We start from the raw sequence: 16518 nt of genomic DNA, 5'->3' as shown, positions 1-16518 counted from the left end.
TTTTTGGCGCAGCGTGTTTTGGGGTTTAAAAGCCACAGAGACCCGGTGTTTAGAAAAAATGCGTCTCAACTGCTCCGATACTCCTGACACATATGGGATCACTACAGGTTTTCGCTTGGGCAGCAGTTGTCCTTCCCTCTTGGATCGGCTGGAGCTTTCTTTAAGCGTCTTTCCAGCTTTGACAAAAGTCCAGCTGGGATAACCACATTTACTCAGGGCCTTCTTGATGTGCTGTTCTTCTGCCTCCCTGGCCGCTGTGTCAGTGGGGATGGTGTTTGCTCTGTGTTGTAGCGTCCTAATGACACCCAGTTTGTGCTCCAGTGGATGATGAGAGTCAAACCTTAAATACTGATCCATATGTGTAGGTTTAAGGTGCAGATTAAGGAACTGACCTCCCAGCCCATTGTTCCTTCAGTGGGCTGGTTTCAGTCATTATGCAAATGTACTGTTTATAAGATTGGGGAAACCTGCAGTCAGCTGAGACTGAAGAAGTCACTTGGATGAGTGATGAAACGTTTCTCCCACAAAACGCTACGTCCAGATGAACAGAATCAACTTTTTGGAGAGTTAGCATAAATGTTTTCACTCCAGTTGACTGCATGTAATTAAGATTATATATAGTATCACACGAATGGCGTTTTCCACCAAATCAAATGTTAAAATCCTCAGTTTAAAAACACCAACTTGTGGTGCCTCTCTAAGAAGAAACACATTCTGGAGGGGTCCTATCACAGGCTGATCGACCACCACATCAAATTACTTCAGCCACTAGTATTATAGTCCCTCTGAGAAATTCAATTACAATCAATTACTCTAAAGTTAACCAAAACCAACCTCCAAATCAGTTTTTCCTGTAAAAATGTGTCAATTTACATCATAATATCTTACAAAAAAAAAAAAAGCAAACACACTTGGACCACAGCCACACACTTTCATCTCCCATCAACAATCCATCTAATCTGGTTTGGTTTCCAAATACCCCAGGCAGCATTACCTGGTAGACTCTTGGCCACATTTATACTTTTCTCTTGCAGAGCTCTGACACAGCATTTCTCTGATTCCCACAAGTACACGATGTACTTTAGAGACAAGAAGAGCTAACTAAAAGTTGTGTATGTGTTGCCCTAGAAGCACAAGACACTACCCTATGAGCTAAAATCTATTGCTGTTATATTAACAGCAATAGATTTTAAAAAAATACCACAGGAACAGACTCATTGAACTACATGGAAACATGGATATATGCACATTTCAGCTTCATAGATTCTTTGCACAAAGATGATGCTTAAAGACCTAGCTTTAAAAACCGTCATTACATTTGGACACTTTTTTGGAGGGAGTTTATTTTGTCCATATTGTGATTTTTGTTTCCACAAGCAGACAATCAGCTTACAGAAGATTAAAGGAAAACAGGGATGCTCTCACTTCTAAACAGCTCTCAAAGATGGAGCACAGCTTGTCCTGTGCCCGACACGTTTTTGCTTCGTCACTGCTGCGAGCCTGCGCACCCTCCCCCACCTTTGTCCAACCAGCTCAAAAAGCTGGAGCTGACAGGCATGCGCGCATACGCCTCCGTGCATTTACCAAATATAAATGTCAGAGTTGATAGCACATGAAACATCAAGATAACAATAATAACCAAAACAGTATCAGCTATGATATCAGCTACTGTAGCAGCCAACGAGACAGCTGTGGCAAGGCAGATTAGCAGCGTGCATGTGGAGGGAATAATGCACAGTTGCTTTTTCCAAGTTTTACTTCTCTGGGGAAAGCATGTGTGAAAACGGTCCTGCATGTATGCAAATGGAAACAGGACAGAATAGGTAGACAAAGTGAAAGAGACATTGGCACAGTGTTCATGAATAAATGTCTGGTTTCCATGGATACGACAGCCTCTTTTTAGAGGTCCTTTCACCCAAAAGCTTTTTCTAACAATTTGCTGTCCTTACTCACCAGATTATTTACTTAATCTGACTGGTGCTTTGTCCCAGAGTTTTTCAGATTAGAGAAGCACTACAGGATGCCGAGGTGACCTACTGAATATGTGGACAACACGCACTTACATCTCTGCTTTTAACTGTTCGGTCATTTGCCGTGTTGGACATGATAAATATATTAAACGATGATTCTAAATAAAAAAGCGAGGGGAAAAAGGACGAAAATGACTGCAGGCAGAGGGTGCATAGACAGGGCAGAATGAAAAACATTTTATATAAACATTAAAAATAACCAGGCCAAAGATATTTTTCTGAGTAGAGCTAGGGAGCAGATTCTAAGTAAAAAAGTCCAGATCAAAGATGACAGACTATGACAAATCTCTCTAAATACATTTCTTTCTCCTTGTCCTGTTGCCGCCTACATTAATGTTCAATCGATCACTGTGTTCTAAACAATCAATCCCATTTTTGTGTTATAACTGGGCAGTACTCCAAGTACTGAAAAAAATAAACTGGGCAGGGTTTTCTTTACGTGAATAGAATTCATCCAAAATGCACAAAGTTGGAGTAACACTTTGTAGCAAAGTAAGAACAAATCGATCAAGCGAACAGCGAGTTAAAGCAAAAGCATGAACCGATGGCCCTGACAGTCTAGGCGTCTGATGGCTCTGATGTCTTGCGAGGGACATGTTGGTGTTCTGGTTTAGACACACTTACAGGACAAGTCACTGCTAATCTATAAAAAGTCCTCCTGTGTGGACCATTAACATATTAAGTGATTTGTTTGTTGCACTTTACTTTGTGGTATTTGCCCTACTTATCAACCAGTGGTATCTGTCACTCAAACTGGTAGACAAGTCGACTGACTGCCTTCAAGTTGAAAATTTAACTTTCACATTTAACTGTCACTTTGCCTGTTGCCTCTTGAAGATGGTGCACGACATTCCACAGTCTCTTGTCACTATCTGTATGGACGCCCCTTAAACATTTCTATCCTCTTCCAGGAAGACAATGCCCATATCCACAGGACATGAGGCATCACTGAATGGTTTGACTTTCAAAACACCAAATGAGGAAAAGGGTTATGGTGGCAAAAGCCCTTACTGAGACACCTTTGTGTTAGTTTTCCCTTTAACTCTTTACCCCTTGAAAGTCTTCCAGGAGTAACCCTTGAAGGTCTGTTTTGAACTGAGTGGTTTCTGCCATATTACAGGCCTGTCTTTAAAACAGAATGACTGGGTGTCATTCTGTTTTATTTCTGGCATCAGAAATGAGTTGTTTTCCGCCTATGCAGCTACCCTAGGAAACGCCTGGAAAATATTCTAATGATCATCAAACCACGTCTTTATTCATACATACTGGAGTGTCAAAACTCATTATTTAGGGTACAGAGGTGGTTGTCTATATTGGTGAAACACGAAGCAATATAATAAACTGGCTGGCATTATCCCAAAAAAGGTTTGCATAAACGTTCACATAGGTTAGTACAGACTTTGGTTTGGTATGGCTATACTGAGACAACAAATACAAATTAAGTACCTTTCCTTTCAATAACTTGCTACGCACTTTGCTTTTTCCCCCCAGTCCCTCATCTCTGTTGTGTTGTCTTCCTCAGGGGTCATAACACAAAGTCTGTTTACCGTTTATTTCCACCTTGGCATTAGGCAGAGAGTTAGCATTCAGCCTGATACAGCCTAAAGGCACATCCCCCAATAAGCTTTTGGCTATACTTACACTGCTGATTTATTTAACTAGTGGGAATAATAGAATCTGAGTCATGGAAAAATCTTATCCAATTCAATTATATATGTTTATAGTTCCATTTACTGCAGACAACATTGCACATTAGAATAGTAACTGAAGATGCCCCCGCAACTGTGGGATCACAACAATGGTGGCCATGATGAAAATGATGGAGCCTCCTTCCACAGGAGAAGACTGACAGCGCTCTGATCCACTTAAGCAACAAAGGATGGGGATACTAAATTATACAGACACTGACGCAGGAGAAGTGCCGACTCAGCTGCGTCACAGACATATTGGAGAGAGATCATAAATTGCGGAACGCCTGGCTACATCTGTTCACAGAGAAAGGAGAGGGAGAAGGAGCAGCTGCACTCATCCTACCTGACAGCTTTTCAAACAAAGCTTTCTTTAAGAAAAACTGTGACAATATCATTTTCGCCAGTATTATTAAAATCTTTTTTGGAATCTGTATTGTATAAAGAAACAGAGGAATAGCTTGATAAATCTCTAGGTGAAATATATGTGATAATCCTGAAAGGATCTCAGCATGCCAGTCCTCTACTGTGGCTGAACCATCTGAAACACTATGGATCACTATGAAATACTAGTACAGACTTGGCATGTGTCCCAGAGGCTAGAAATGTCTCATTTTCATATTTCATAGTTCCCAAAACTTTCAAAAGGTTCACATTTGTAGTTTTTGAAGAAAAATATTTTGTTCAACTTGTCATTTCCATGAAAGTTTTTGAAATACATCTTTCCCTCTAGATGTGTTATATACCTGCAAAACTACTGATGCTTTCTTGGTGCTAAGTAACATTTTTTTATATTATATTATAAAACGTGGAAGGGCTAAAATTTCATTGATTCTTTTATCGACCACATACTCAAAGCGTGATAGCTGAAAGAATGCTAGCTTTATAATTTGCGAGTAATTAGGTTTCACCGAGTGGTGAAAATAAACACGTTCACCTATGAATTCACAAGATTAATTATTATTTTCACCACCTGTATTTCCTTTGCTGTTTTCTTTTAAATATCCTTTAAAAAAGTTTCATCACCTGTTCCTCTGATGATGTCTCTGGCCAAAGCAGCTGGCTCTTGATCTGCCAATTTTGTATGGGAAGAAAGTAAAATCCAAACACCCCCTTTTATGTGAGCATGAAACAGAAAGTCTGAGTTAACAAAGAAAGTTGATAACTACTGTCCTCATACTAGTGACAAAATAGCTAACACAAAGAAAGTCTGGCTATGGAAAGTCTGCTGGCTTCAAAGGTAAGTGTCATTTTTTAAACAATGTATATCTCAAATTACTGGCATTTGTGTATGAAGATGTTGTTTTGTTTTTTTTAATTTACTAGGTATCTTACCAGACATTGTTTATATCAGCCTCAAAAAATGAACTTTAGGTGGCTACTAACATGGGACTCTTGGCAGGAAAGTGTGATTTGATTTAATGCGTAGTTGAAAAGCTGACCTCCTGAAGGTTAGTAGTTAATGGCCACATTGTACTGCCTGTGCTCATTACCTGCTAACCTTGAGGGGGTCAGAGGTCAACATCCTTGGTTGTCAACCTTTTCTTTACCATCTCAAGGCATAAACAAAAACAAACACCTGTTCTACATGCCTCTTCCTCATAGCCCATGTACATCCTAATTCAAAGCAGGACCTTCACTGCAGTGAACACTTTGGTGCTCCGGGACTGCAACAGCGAATGCATGAAAACATCTTACCCATCCTAGTCCCGGCAGCTCCCCACCCCCCTCTCCTCCCCGTCAGTCAACATACCAGTAGCTCAAAGCTGTCCATCCGACAGAGGTGAATGATGACAGCAATAGAAGCACCTTTTCATCGCCTCGTACTCTAGAACATTCTGAGATAATTCAATTATTTATATCAAGTTACTGCTGTTACTTAATAACTGCAGCGCTCGTGTGTCGAGCAGCACCCCCACCCTCCACTACCTGGAAAGGAGGCAGAAACACACAGGCGGATGAGATAGAGAGAGGAGGGCCCTAAAACACACCCATCGGAAACAAATGAAACACTTACAAAGCAGTTGAGCATGGAGCAGGACACCCTTACTGCGAGGCTCATGTCGAGGAAAGGCAGGACTGTGCCTGAATGACACGCAGCCTACGGAGGAGCAGCACGACCAGAGCACGAGGAGCCGGCATAACCATTCTTCTCCTGAGCCTCTCCACCCTTCGTTTGCTTCGACCCCCTCTGCCTGCCACCCCGCTTCCCACCCCCCCGCAGCTTTTGCAGGTTTGCCCCTTATCTCGAGGTTTTGTGGGACAACACAGCAGCCCTGGCTCTAAGTCAGGATCCCACCCCACCCCACCCCCCCACCACTCCCAGAAAGGGGTGCACGCTCGTGTCTGAAGACAGCCCCTGTTGCACTGCTGGCAAAAAGGATGATAGTCCATAAAAAAAATTGGAAAAACTGTACAGAGAGGCGCAGCAGTCCAGTGGATCAGCTGAGTTACAAGTGAGACAAAAGCAGAAGAGTTGAAATGACTGCAGATGTGCCCAGCGATGTGGATGAGGGGAAACTGTGAGAAGAGAAAACAGGAGAGAAAGGAAGACGGAGGGAACTGCCTGATGCTAAGCTCCACCCTCTGCATGCGCATCTACCTCCCTCCCTCCCTCTCTCACATTCGCATGCTCGCATTTCTCCCCATCTCCTTCTCATCTCTTCCTCCTCCCCCCACCTCCTCCTTGTTCACCCTTCACCGACATCCCTTCAGAAATATGCTTCTCCCTCAGCAACAAGGTGGTAAAGCCTCGAGTGCATCGCTGACCACCAGAAGATGCTCCGATTGCCACTGACTGCAGTACGCTGTGGCTCAAACACACACAGTTTACTGATAGCTGTATGCGCAAAAAATGCCCCCAAAAAAGGAATGCACAACCTGAAGCCAACAGAGAGACAGAACGCATCCCACTGTTGGGACAGTATCCCACCACAAAACGGTCACACTAGCAGCTACTGATGTAGCGCAGAAGGCAAATACGTGGCAGAGAACAGAGGGAGGGAGGGCAACAAGAAGAGACGGTGGATGCAGAGATTGCTGGTGACACAGCATTTTACAGACATTCTTCCCCACTTCCGAGTGTCATTGTCACATTATCCTGAAACAATTTTAGATACTATAAATCCTGCACGTCACTGTATCATATCAAGGAAGGACACTGATTGCACATACACTTCTAGGCGAGACATAGCTCTTCCTCCCTCTTACCCCAACCTCCTTCCTGTTAGAGTCGTGACAGCCACTCACCTACAGCTGTATGACCCCACATTACGTAACGCAGTACATGCAGCATAAGCTAAACACAGCACTATTAAATAGGATTAATTTCACCAGCAAAAGGTGTTGCCTCATTTTAACAGGATGAATTTCCACATGCGGGTAAATGTTTATTGCCCTTAAGTGCAATTTGTGTAAAGAAACCATCAACACAAGTGTATTAAGTGAACTGCTTCAGCTGACAGTGTACAGCTGGTGCAGAGGCATAAGTCTTATTCACTGGCTTTACAAAGGAAGTTAAATCAATGCTGAAACCGTGGATCATGGGGTCCACACATTTACATATGCCTGGATATTGGATGGATATAACTGAAACTAGGAAGCCGGTTGTAATGCAGTGTGCTAGTAGCTACAATATGATCAGGAAGTCTGTATTTTAACAGGGAGGTATCCCTAATATTTTTACATTTGCACCCATGCAGTTCTAACCCATTTATAAACACAGAAGGCCATTTTCACAGGCAGCTTCATAAAACTATAGATGCAATCCTGTATACACTGTGTGTACATATATAGAATATGTACTTTAAATTTGTTTACTTTCTGCCTTGAGAACATAATTTTGATAACAGTGGATTGCGTCCTAATATCAGTGAGAGAATGCAGCCTGAAATGCATCTGCAGCAAATACATGTGAAGCCCAGTAATTGGTGTTAATGTCCTTGGCTCTGGGTCATTGCATGGTCAACATTTCTCGTGCTTAAGCACCACTTAATGTTAGATTTTGATTATCTCTCTACCAAGAGAACAACATAGTTCTAGGCTTTTGAAAGCAGAGAGTAAAGTATGCTGTCTGCAACGGTTAGTGGCGAGAACTTGAACCTCAGAGGCAGAAGTAGGGCTTACAACTGCCATGCTGACACCTGCTAAGTTTTGAATTGTTCTAAGCGTTACCATTTGGAATCCTTTTATCCAAATGTGAACACTGAGGAGAAGCTTCTCCTAAGGATGCTTGCGTCTCCTTCCAGCAGACAGAACTCAGCTGTTTATGAGGCATGAATACATATTTCAGGAATATAATGACTGACATGGACTTAAGCTGATGAACATTCAGGATTCATTCAGGATTCAGAAGACTTTATTTATCCCCAAGGGGCAATTAAGAGACTGACCTTCCCGATCGTGCATACAATACACAAACATCACATTGGGGAGACAGGTCAGGCTAGGTAACTGGCCGGTCAGCCGCACGAGCAGCGGCCTGGAACCTAACAACAATGGAAAATGCACAACATGAGGAAAGTCGAGGAGAAAAGAAGAACTCCCCCCAGACTGCGTTCCAACAGGGAGTGTGTGTAGGTCTGTGTCAGTGTACATGCGTATATGTGCGTGTGTGTGTTCCGTGTTCAACCGAGAGAAAGTGCCCCTTCACCCGGTTAAGCAAAAGTCAACAATCTTCGGTAGACGCGGGTGACCTTGAATGAGGAGGGAGAGAGTCATAACAAACAGTCTTATTATCTAGGGAGAATTTTTATTCCCATCAGCTTTTGCCTTGAGCATCCAGGGGGGTGACATGAGATGAAGATGGTAGTTGTTTTGGTTAGTGCGAACAAACTGCTTCCAATTTGGTCTAATGTCCGTCACTGGTCACCAGGTCTCTCAATTCCCGTTGTTCTTCTTCAAGATGTTATCCATATTGCGTAAAAAAATTAAATTAAATAAAAAAAATAAATAAATAAAAAAAAAAACAACAGTCTGAGCACTCACAGCCCTGCCCATCGTCTATCATGTCGGGCAGCCTTGTGGGATTTTGAACAGCTGTAGCCACTTCTTATTCTTTGATAAGCCAGGTCTGAGCCAGCTCCAATCAGCCAGAACTCTGTTACCGTAGTTCAGAATTGGTAGATGTCGTTCAAAGTCCTCCATCGAGAGTGTTGCCAGACACACGACGCAACCGACCATCGAGTATCTGGCAGCAAATGTCTCCGTAGGACAATCGGGCTCTCCCAAGCCCAGGAGGGTGTCAATTCCGTTAAGGGACCAGTTGATCAAATCCATAATTCTTCTTTATGTTTCTAGAGAACAAGTCTGGGAGACTCTCTTAGGGTTAGAGAATAAGTGAGACTATACAAAAGACATGAGAAGCCAAGCAGGAAAGATAAGGGAGAAGGAGAAAGTGCGACCGCTTCCGTCAAGAGCCAAGGGTGAGAGGTCCAACATGATATTGGAATTAATGCCTAAGGTGATTTCACAGACTTTGACAATGTAGAAACAAGACATTCCCACTTGGATTTCAATCATATTTCCCCCTGCACATCAAACAGTTTGGCTTCTTCTGCAAGTCTTTTATAGGAAGAAGATCTCAATGTCCACGACACTGTTTATGCAAACAATAGACAAGCTGCCCAAGGTTGCATATTAAATCGATCAATGCAGTAGATTATTCTAGGTTATTCTGTTCTATATAGGTCTATAAGATTTATCTAATGTAATGTATACAGTCTGTAGAGACCATGAGAAAGGAAGCAGAGAAGAAGGGATGCAATCTACTTGTGTGCAGAATGGTTTCCATTTCATCACGTTAATGGGAGCATGCATCTGCTGCTATAAGATCCACCTCCATAAATTAAACAAAACCTTACCGAGAACTATTTGCATGTCACGGTTTGAAACTGTGGCCCATTACATTTATTTTCCACCAGTGGAATGAAGAAGTGAAATACAACATTACAGCTAAGCCCAAACAGGTGCACCTCTCACTGTAGCTTTATCACACATTCATGGCTTTGGAGAAGAAGGTGGTACACTCTAGGAGCTACACCAAGTTTTCTGATGTCTGCTTAGCAACTCAGTCTAAAGCGATTTCTTTCCTTTGGCAAAATCCCAATGATTAAGACTTCTCAAGTCTAGGGATGTGTATTGATAAGATTTTCACGATTCCGATTCAGTTTTCGATTCTGTTTAACAATTCGATTCTTTATTTTTATTTATTTATTTTTTATTAAAAAGGAGAACACTTGACACTTGAACAAGATAGAAATTTAGGAGTAACATGGCCTTACAAACCCAACAGTGAGATCCACAGGCTACGGCTCTTCAATGGGGTGTCACAGGGTCCCCGGGAAGAAAAAAAAATGTAAATGTAAAATAATAAAATAAATATTCTTCTGTAGCAATAACAAAGTATAACATAAATTATTCTGTAGCAATTACACAAGAATATCCAGTAATGTCCCTGCCTACAAGCCGCTTAGGTACCATCTTTCTTGCCAGGTAAATGACGCTCCGTAACGTGGTGACGTCATTCGGGCGACTGGAATCGATAGGGGAATCGTTTGCAAAAATGGCAAACAATTCCAAAGAATTGAAACAGCGGGAACCGGTTCTCAACAAGAACCCGGTTTCGATACCCATCCCTACTCAAGTCCCAAATAGGTTTGATACCTCATCCCTGAGAGAGTGTAGGGGGCTTTTCCTTTATGAGCTTAGCTGAACTTTAAAGATCTCCAGCTACTCTGACTCATCATTAAATCTTATATTAGAACTGTAGCATGTACATCTTTGAAAATGTATTTATTTAAAACCTGGTTATTTTTTGACTGGCAATATCTAAATGAAAGAAAAAAAAAAGCATATACAACCAAGAGTTTTGAATCATCAGTTCACTGAGCAGGTTGTGAAGCTCTTTTTAGTTCATTTATGGCCATTAAAAAAAATAAATGTATTTAGGATCACTACTGACAAATGTATCATTAACTGGTCCAGAGTCCAAATACTGAGCTATAAATTCTCTCCCTCTGCTTGTCCAGTACTGGCTGAACCAGCCGTAGAAGTGAGCACAAGATTTGGGCTCCTCTGTTTCAGGTTGTATTTTAGGAAAGGAGGTCAGCCAGTAACCAATGCAGGGTGTCAGCCTACATGTTGACACACAGCTATAGAAGCAGGATATGAAAAAGGCACGAAGCATTGGGAAGGAGGGCCAAATGAAGCTAAATTTTCAGAAATTGAGTATTTCTGTAAATACATGTATGTGTTTGGATGCCTTTCATAGACTTAACCAAAGTACTTGAAATTTAAGTAACAAGTAATTTTTAAGTAGTGAAGCAGTAACAAGAAGGTATGGGGGTTTGGTGTACAGTTAGTGTTTGGAAGTGTGACTTCAGTCTGGACAAGTATTTAGCTTAATATGATCCATTACAAACATTAAAATAATTCATCAGGCATATAAATGTAGGCCATACATTTCACTGACATTTGTCACTAGAGTAACGTCTGACTGGCTGCCAGGCAACATCTTAAATAAGATTGAGCTAAGCAGGCTCTGACGGGAAGTATTGCGGACACACACACACGCAAAGCTTTGAACAAAAAATAAAGTTAACAATTATCTGAATGGAATGAAAAGTAGGAATGAGGAACCGGAGACAGCCAGCCAGAATGATTTAACCCAACCAAGATTAGGTTTGAGGCAAAGGTGCCTTTAAGTAGGGCTGCACTCAAATCATTAACAGCCCTCGCTTTAACTACAACCCTAAGTGAGAGCATCATGTGGCTTTCCATAGTGCTGCCACATTAACTTTGCCTTCCAATTGTGCACAAACCTTATATAGTAGCACTACGATGCACGCAGTGTAGGCAGAGTAAAAACAATCCTGCTCTACCCGTTTCCGTGCTCCCATTATCTTGCTAACAATGCAATAGGATGAGTGGACAACAACATGAGCTCAATATTTCCCATTTTGTTTCAGTGGATGGAAAAAAAGCAAGCTCAAGGCTGGGAAGCAATTAAGCACTGCTTCACATAGAGGATTAAAAACGATCATATTACCTGAGGAACAACTGTCTCACAATCCCACCTGAGAATATAACCCTTAGCTCAAAAAGGTAATGATACTCCCATCTGTCATCCTAACTGTGGCCACTGGGCAACTTAAAAAGGTCCTATTAATGTAACATGCACAGTAACGATTACAATTTCATATTTGATCGAACACTACCATCATGTACACATCTGTAAATCACAGTTGTACTTCAAATACTGCTTAGGCTGATCTGAAACATTCTAGGGTGTGATCATGCCACCTGATAACAGTTTGAGCCTTTGATTACTCATGCAGCGCATACCTCTGACCACACCCAAACCAAAAAGAGGTTAGCTTTCCTATAAATGCATAAACACTCTTCAACCCTAGACAGCGAAGCTCTGCATCCTCATTTTATGCTCCTGTGGGCACATTGTTTGTTCATCAGCTATGCCATCAATTAAGCCCAGGGCTCCCATAAAAAGGCTGGGAGTTGGGCATCCAGCCACAGTGACATTCTGTGGACCCATTTGACCAGAACCTTGGGATATGTATCCTCCTGTTACACTTCCTATGTCTGTCCCATAAAAGTGGTTCCCATTAGTTTCAAGAGGAATTTGTCACTCATTTGGTTGCTGCTTCCGCTCTTTTAAAGCACCATTTACTCTGAAGCCCATTCACTGCCCGACAAGGTACAAGCAGACGGCCCATCAGGTGACTAAGGGTGTCCTAAATTACTCTCTATGATGGAGCAATTAATTAAAATTAAGAAAAAAAAAAGAAAATTACAAATGCATTTTGTATACTGGATACTTAAACTCCTAAAAGTTATGGATCTCCTTAAATTGAAAAGCTCTGCATGTCTTAACATCTGAAAATAATATGCTGTACTCACTAATCAGGTTAAATTAGGACTAAAATACACAGTCGCATGGCTCATTTCAAATACATGTAGACCTGTTATCCACAAATAGTCTCAGATCTGTGTTAAATTTTCTGTACTCCAATAGAATTAAAACCCTCAGGCCAACATCTGCAGTGCGATTAGACAAAGAACCGCAAAATGTGAGAATCAGCAAAAACAAAACAAAACAAAAATGCATGTAGAAACTTGAAGCAGCACAATTCCACCTCCATCTTTTTTATACCAATTACTGTTGTGACCTTACATAACACAAAGAAACCATTTAGTCTCAGTTAAACCACAGAAATGAGTAGCCAATAGTATCCACTAGAGGGCACACAGAAGATAATCAGCATTTACTGAAGTAGACACCTTCACCACTTGGCTACACTAAGAGCATTTTAATCTACATTGAGAGTGAGCATTCAGCTCTTAGAGAACTAAATGCTCATTGCCTTGTTCAGGACTTGTGCTTCTCATATTCTGAAATGCCACATGTAATGCGCTGAGCTCCTTCATGTAAATAGGATGCCAACAGGTTTTAGTGTACTCCAAAACACAGTTGTACGAGGGCCACGTGGCAACAAGCTACATCAAAGACTTGTAACATCTGTTAGGTGCTACATAGCACTTTCATGAAAGCAGAAACACGTAGGACTAAACAACAGGCCAATGAAGCTGGATCCCTGCTGAGAAAACTAGTGTCTGGGCGAGGAGACTCTGTAAGAGGACGATCTACTTTCACCTACCTACTCTAAATAGTGTTCCACAAGTCCCTGTTTAAGACTGGGAAGGGATTTGACACCATCTCTCTCCACGGGCACCTTTAAGAACCAGCTAGAGTCACTAATGCACTGGCTTCCTGCACGTAAAACATGCTGAGCTTAGAAATCTGTTGTTTGCAGCAAAATCATTTCAGTTTTACTGCTTCATTGCTATATTTTAGTTTGCAAGTAAATCCTAACAATTTTGTATTTCTGATTGAAAGTGGTCAGAAATGCAAACTGATACAGTATAAAAGGAAATGTCAAAACTTTTTTTTTTAAGAAACTGGCATTTACAAAAAACTGCTTTAGCGTTGTGTATTGTTATATGTGTTGCAACAGTCTGTGCTTTGTTTTCGGCTTGCAACCGCATTCTGCCATTTCCTGTGTGAGTGTAAAGTCCCAGCTTGCCAGTTTACCATGAAGAAAATCATGTAGGGAGTTTGGCACCTGTTTTAAAAGCAGTCAGGCATCTACAGCAGAGTACATATAAACATATACAATAGTGAGGAGTCAGGAGTGTGATTGGCTCACCATGCTGTCAGCCAGTGCTGTAGACAGTGAGTCTGGGTGTTCCTATTCAGATCCCTCCCTCTCCTCTTGCCTACTGGGCTCTGTCGGGACAGCGATGCCTCCTGCCAACATAAAAAAACAACAACAACAACCTTCAGACTTGTGTGTGGGTGGTTATAATAATAATGGATTGCATTTATATAGCGTTTTTCAAGGCACCCAAAGCGCTTTACAATACCACTATTCATTCACTCTCACATTCATACACTGGTGGAGGCAAGCTACAGTTGTAGCCACAGCTGCCCTGGGGCAAGGCTGCCATATCGTGCCATCGGCCCCTCTGGCCAACACCAGTAGGTGGGGTAGGGCGGTAGGGTGTCTTGCCTAAGGACACAATGACCAGGACAGAGAGCCCAGGGAACGAACTGGCGACCTTCCGGTTACAGATGCGCTTCCCAACCCCCCGAGCCACAGTCTCTGTTGGGACAGGGACTTGGGTTAGGGAATGTGTGCCATGGTGTGAAGGGCTGGATTTCAAACAGTCTTGGACCAAAGTACAGAATAAGGAGCTGGCACTAAAACAATAAACCTGTTGAAGAAGTTGAGTATGGATATACTTTTATTTTACAGAAATGACTCAACACAAAACCTCGTGGCCCAAGAGTTCTTCACAAAATGTCAGGCATGCAAGTTTAACTGGTTGCCTGGGCCAAGAAGTTCCCTCTCCAGTTGTGGTCAAGTCAGTGTAACAACACGGCACACAAGCACGCAGGCACATGTGTGAGATCTGACAACGTGAAAGAGACTTTGGTGCAGATCTGACGTGGCCAGAGGGGAGAAACTCTGATTTACAGGAAATGCAAACTCAACATTCCTCTGCAGATTATCAGCAGCAGAACAGATAACAACACGGGAGCTAGACAGAAGATGTGAACAAACTCTGCGACTTTTCTTTCCACCAAAATCATTAAAAACAAAAAAGGGTGCTGAGGTGAATGTCCGTATCCTCAAATGGCTTCTAAACCACCTCACAGACAGGACACTGTAAACACCGTCTGTAAGCACAAATCTGCACTTTGTAGGTTTGTATGTTCTACAGTGACTGTGTATTGATGTGCATTTGTCACAGAAACACGGGTGACCTACAACTCATTTACATCTCAACACTGCAGAAACATAAGCGGGCTGAATCTGCTGCTCCTGGATTGGACAGTGTGCCATATTGGAACAGTGACAGGCAATGATCCAGCAGCTGTACACAATAAAAAAAGCACTACCCTGAAAACAAACACTTAATGACTGCATGAAAAGTGACACTGATACTGCACTCTTACTTCCTGTGTATATACGAGCCAAGTCAGGAGGGAGCGACTATGTTCAGTGGAAGTTTACTATGAAAAGAGTGGCACACAGGCAGTGAGACAAAACATAGAGCCTTCACTTCCTTGGGTAAACAATCAGACTTTAACAACACATTGATTGCATGCAAGGACCCAGCTTTGAACTAGATTCTCACTGTGCAGTGCCTTCATCTCACTTCCCTACACTGCTTTTTTTTTTTTTTTAACCCGACACACCCCCTTTTGCACACAGCTCAAAGCTCAAAGAACAAAAACCAAACACCAAAAAACTACTCAACTCTCAAAATTGTCTCAAAGCAGACTTCTCTTACCTGTTCAAAGTATCGAATCAAACTTTTGCTTTAAGCTTCTGTCTAGCTTTTGGGGTTGATTAAAGCTCAAGAGTTTTGCAGAGTAGCAGCAGTCTCCGTCTCCCAAATACAAACTGGTTGTAGTCCAGTGCATGGCATGCCTCCCTCCCTCTCACGCTCTGTCTCTATTGCTTACTCTTTCTCCCTCCCACTCTGCTCAAAGTGAAAGAAGCCATACTACAGGGCAAACACTCTTAACAATTCACCCACCTACAACAAACTCGTGACTCATGATCAGAAGGGACTGCTTTTGTTGCTAATCAGTAATAAATACAGAAATCACATGCAGGCAACCATTTTCAGGAGAGGAAAAGGGTCCAATATTGCTCTTCAGGTAATGTGAGTCATCTATTGACTCAGCATAAATAGCCCCATGAGATTTAATTAAACAAAAACTGAAATCTGATTTGAATTGGTTGAAGCTTTAAAAAAAAAAAAAGAAGAAACAAACAAAAAAACCCAAAACAAAACAAGCAAACAAAAAACAAAACAGACACATTTAGAAGAAAAACTATTAAATAAAGCTATTAATTAAAAAAAAATAAAGCTATATCTTAAATAAACTTATATTTGAGCCACAATATGACAGAAGTAGTTCAAAGCAGATTGAGGGTTAAATATAAATGTCAGTTACAGTTAATCTGAGAGCAGCAATGTTAGCATGTACCATCCCGGTTGTGAAACTGAAAGCAAGCAGGCTGTAAATCTAAACACCGACTACATTTGTGATGAAATACCTTCTCACTCACACTGACACCAGTGTACGGGAAATGCTTGTGACAACAAATATTACCCTGAAGTAGGGCTGGGCGATATGACCCAAAATTCATATCTCGATATTTTTTAGCTGGGTGGCGATATATTTTTTTAAAGCCATAAGTTAAGAA

The 16518-nt window shown here is 41.7% G+C and overlaps 1 protein-coding gene across 4 annotated transcripts in view; it reads right to left on the bottom strand.

Annotated features, from left to right (window-relative positions):
* mtmr4 (myotubularin related protein 4) overlaps nt 1-16518 on the bottom strand; it is a 43313-nt gene that overhangs the window by 21494 nt on the left and 5301 nt on the right. The window contains exons 1-2 of one of the 4 annotated variants that reach the window (XM_005737795.1): nt 15593-15737; nt 13942-14042 (exon numbers count right to left, since the gene is read on the bottom strand). In XM_005737795.1, coding sequence (XP_005737852.1) covers nt 13942-13944 — 3 coding nt within the window. In that variant the 5' untranslated portion in view covers nt 13945-14042; nt 15593-15737. Of the gene's footprint in view, nt 1-5735; nt 6013-13941; nt 14043-15592; nt 15738-16518 lie in introns of those variants that run through there. The other 3 variants (XM_005737794.1, XM_005737792.2, XM_005737793.1) reach the window with 3 other exon arrangements.

The sequence above is a fragment of the Pundamilia nyererei genome, unplaced genomic scaffold, assembly GCF_000239375.1.
Source record: "Pundamilia nyererei isolate P.nyererei 1_Seehausen unplaced genomic scaffold, PunNye1.0 scaffold00080, whole genome shotgun sequence".
In the NCBI taxonomy this organism is placed as follows: domain Eukaryota; kingdom Metazoa; phylum Chordata; class Actinopteri; order Cichliformes; family Cichlidae; genus Pundamilia; species Pundamilia nyererei.
This window is presented reverse-complemented; position numbering and strand designations above follow the sequence as displayed.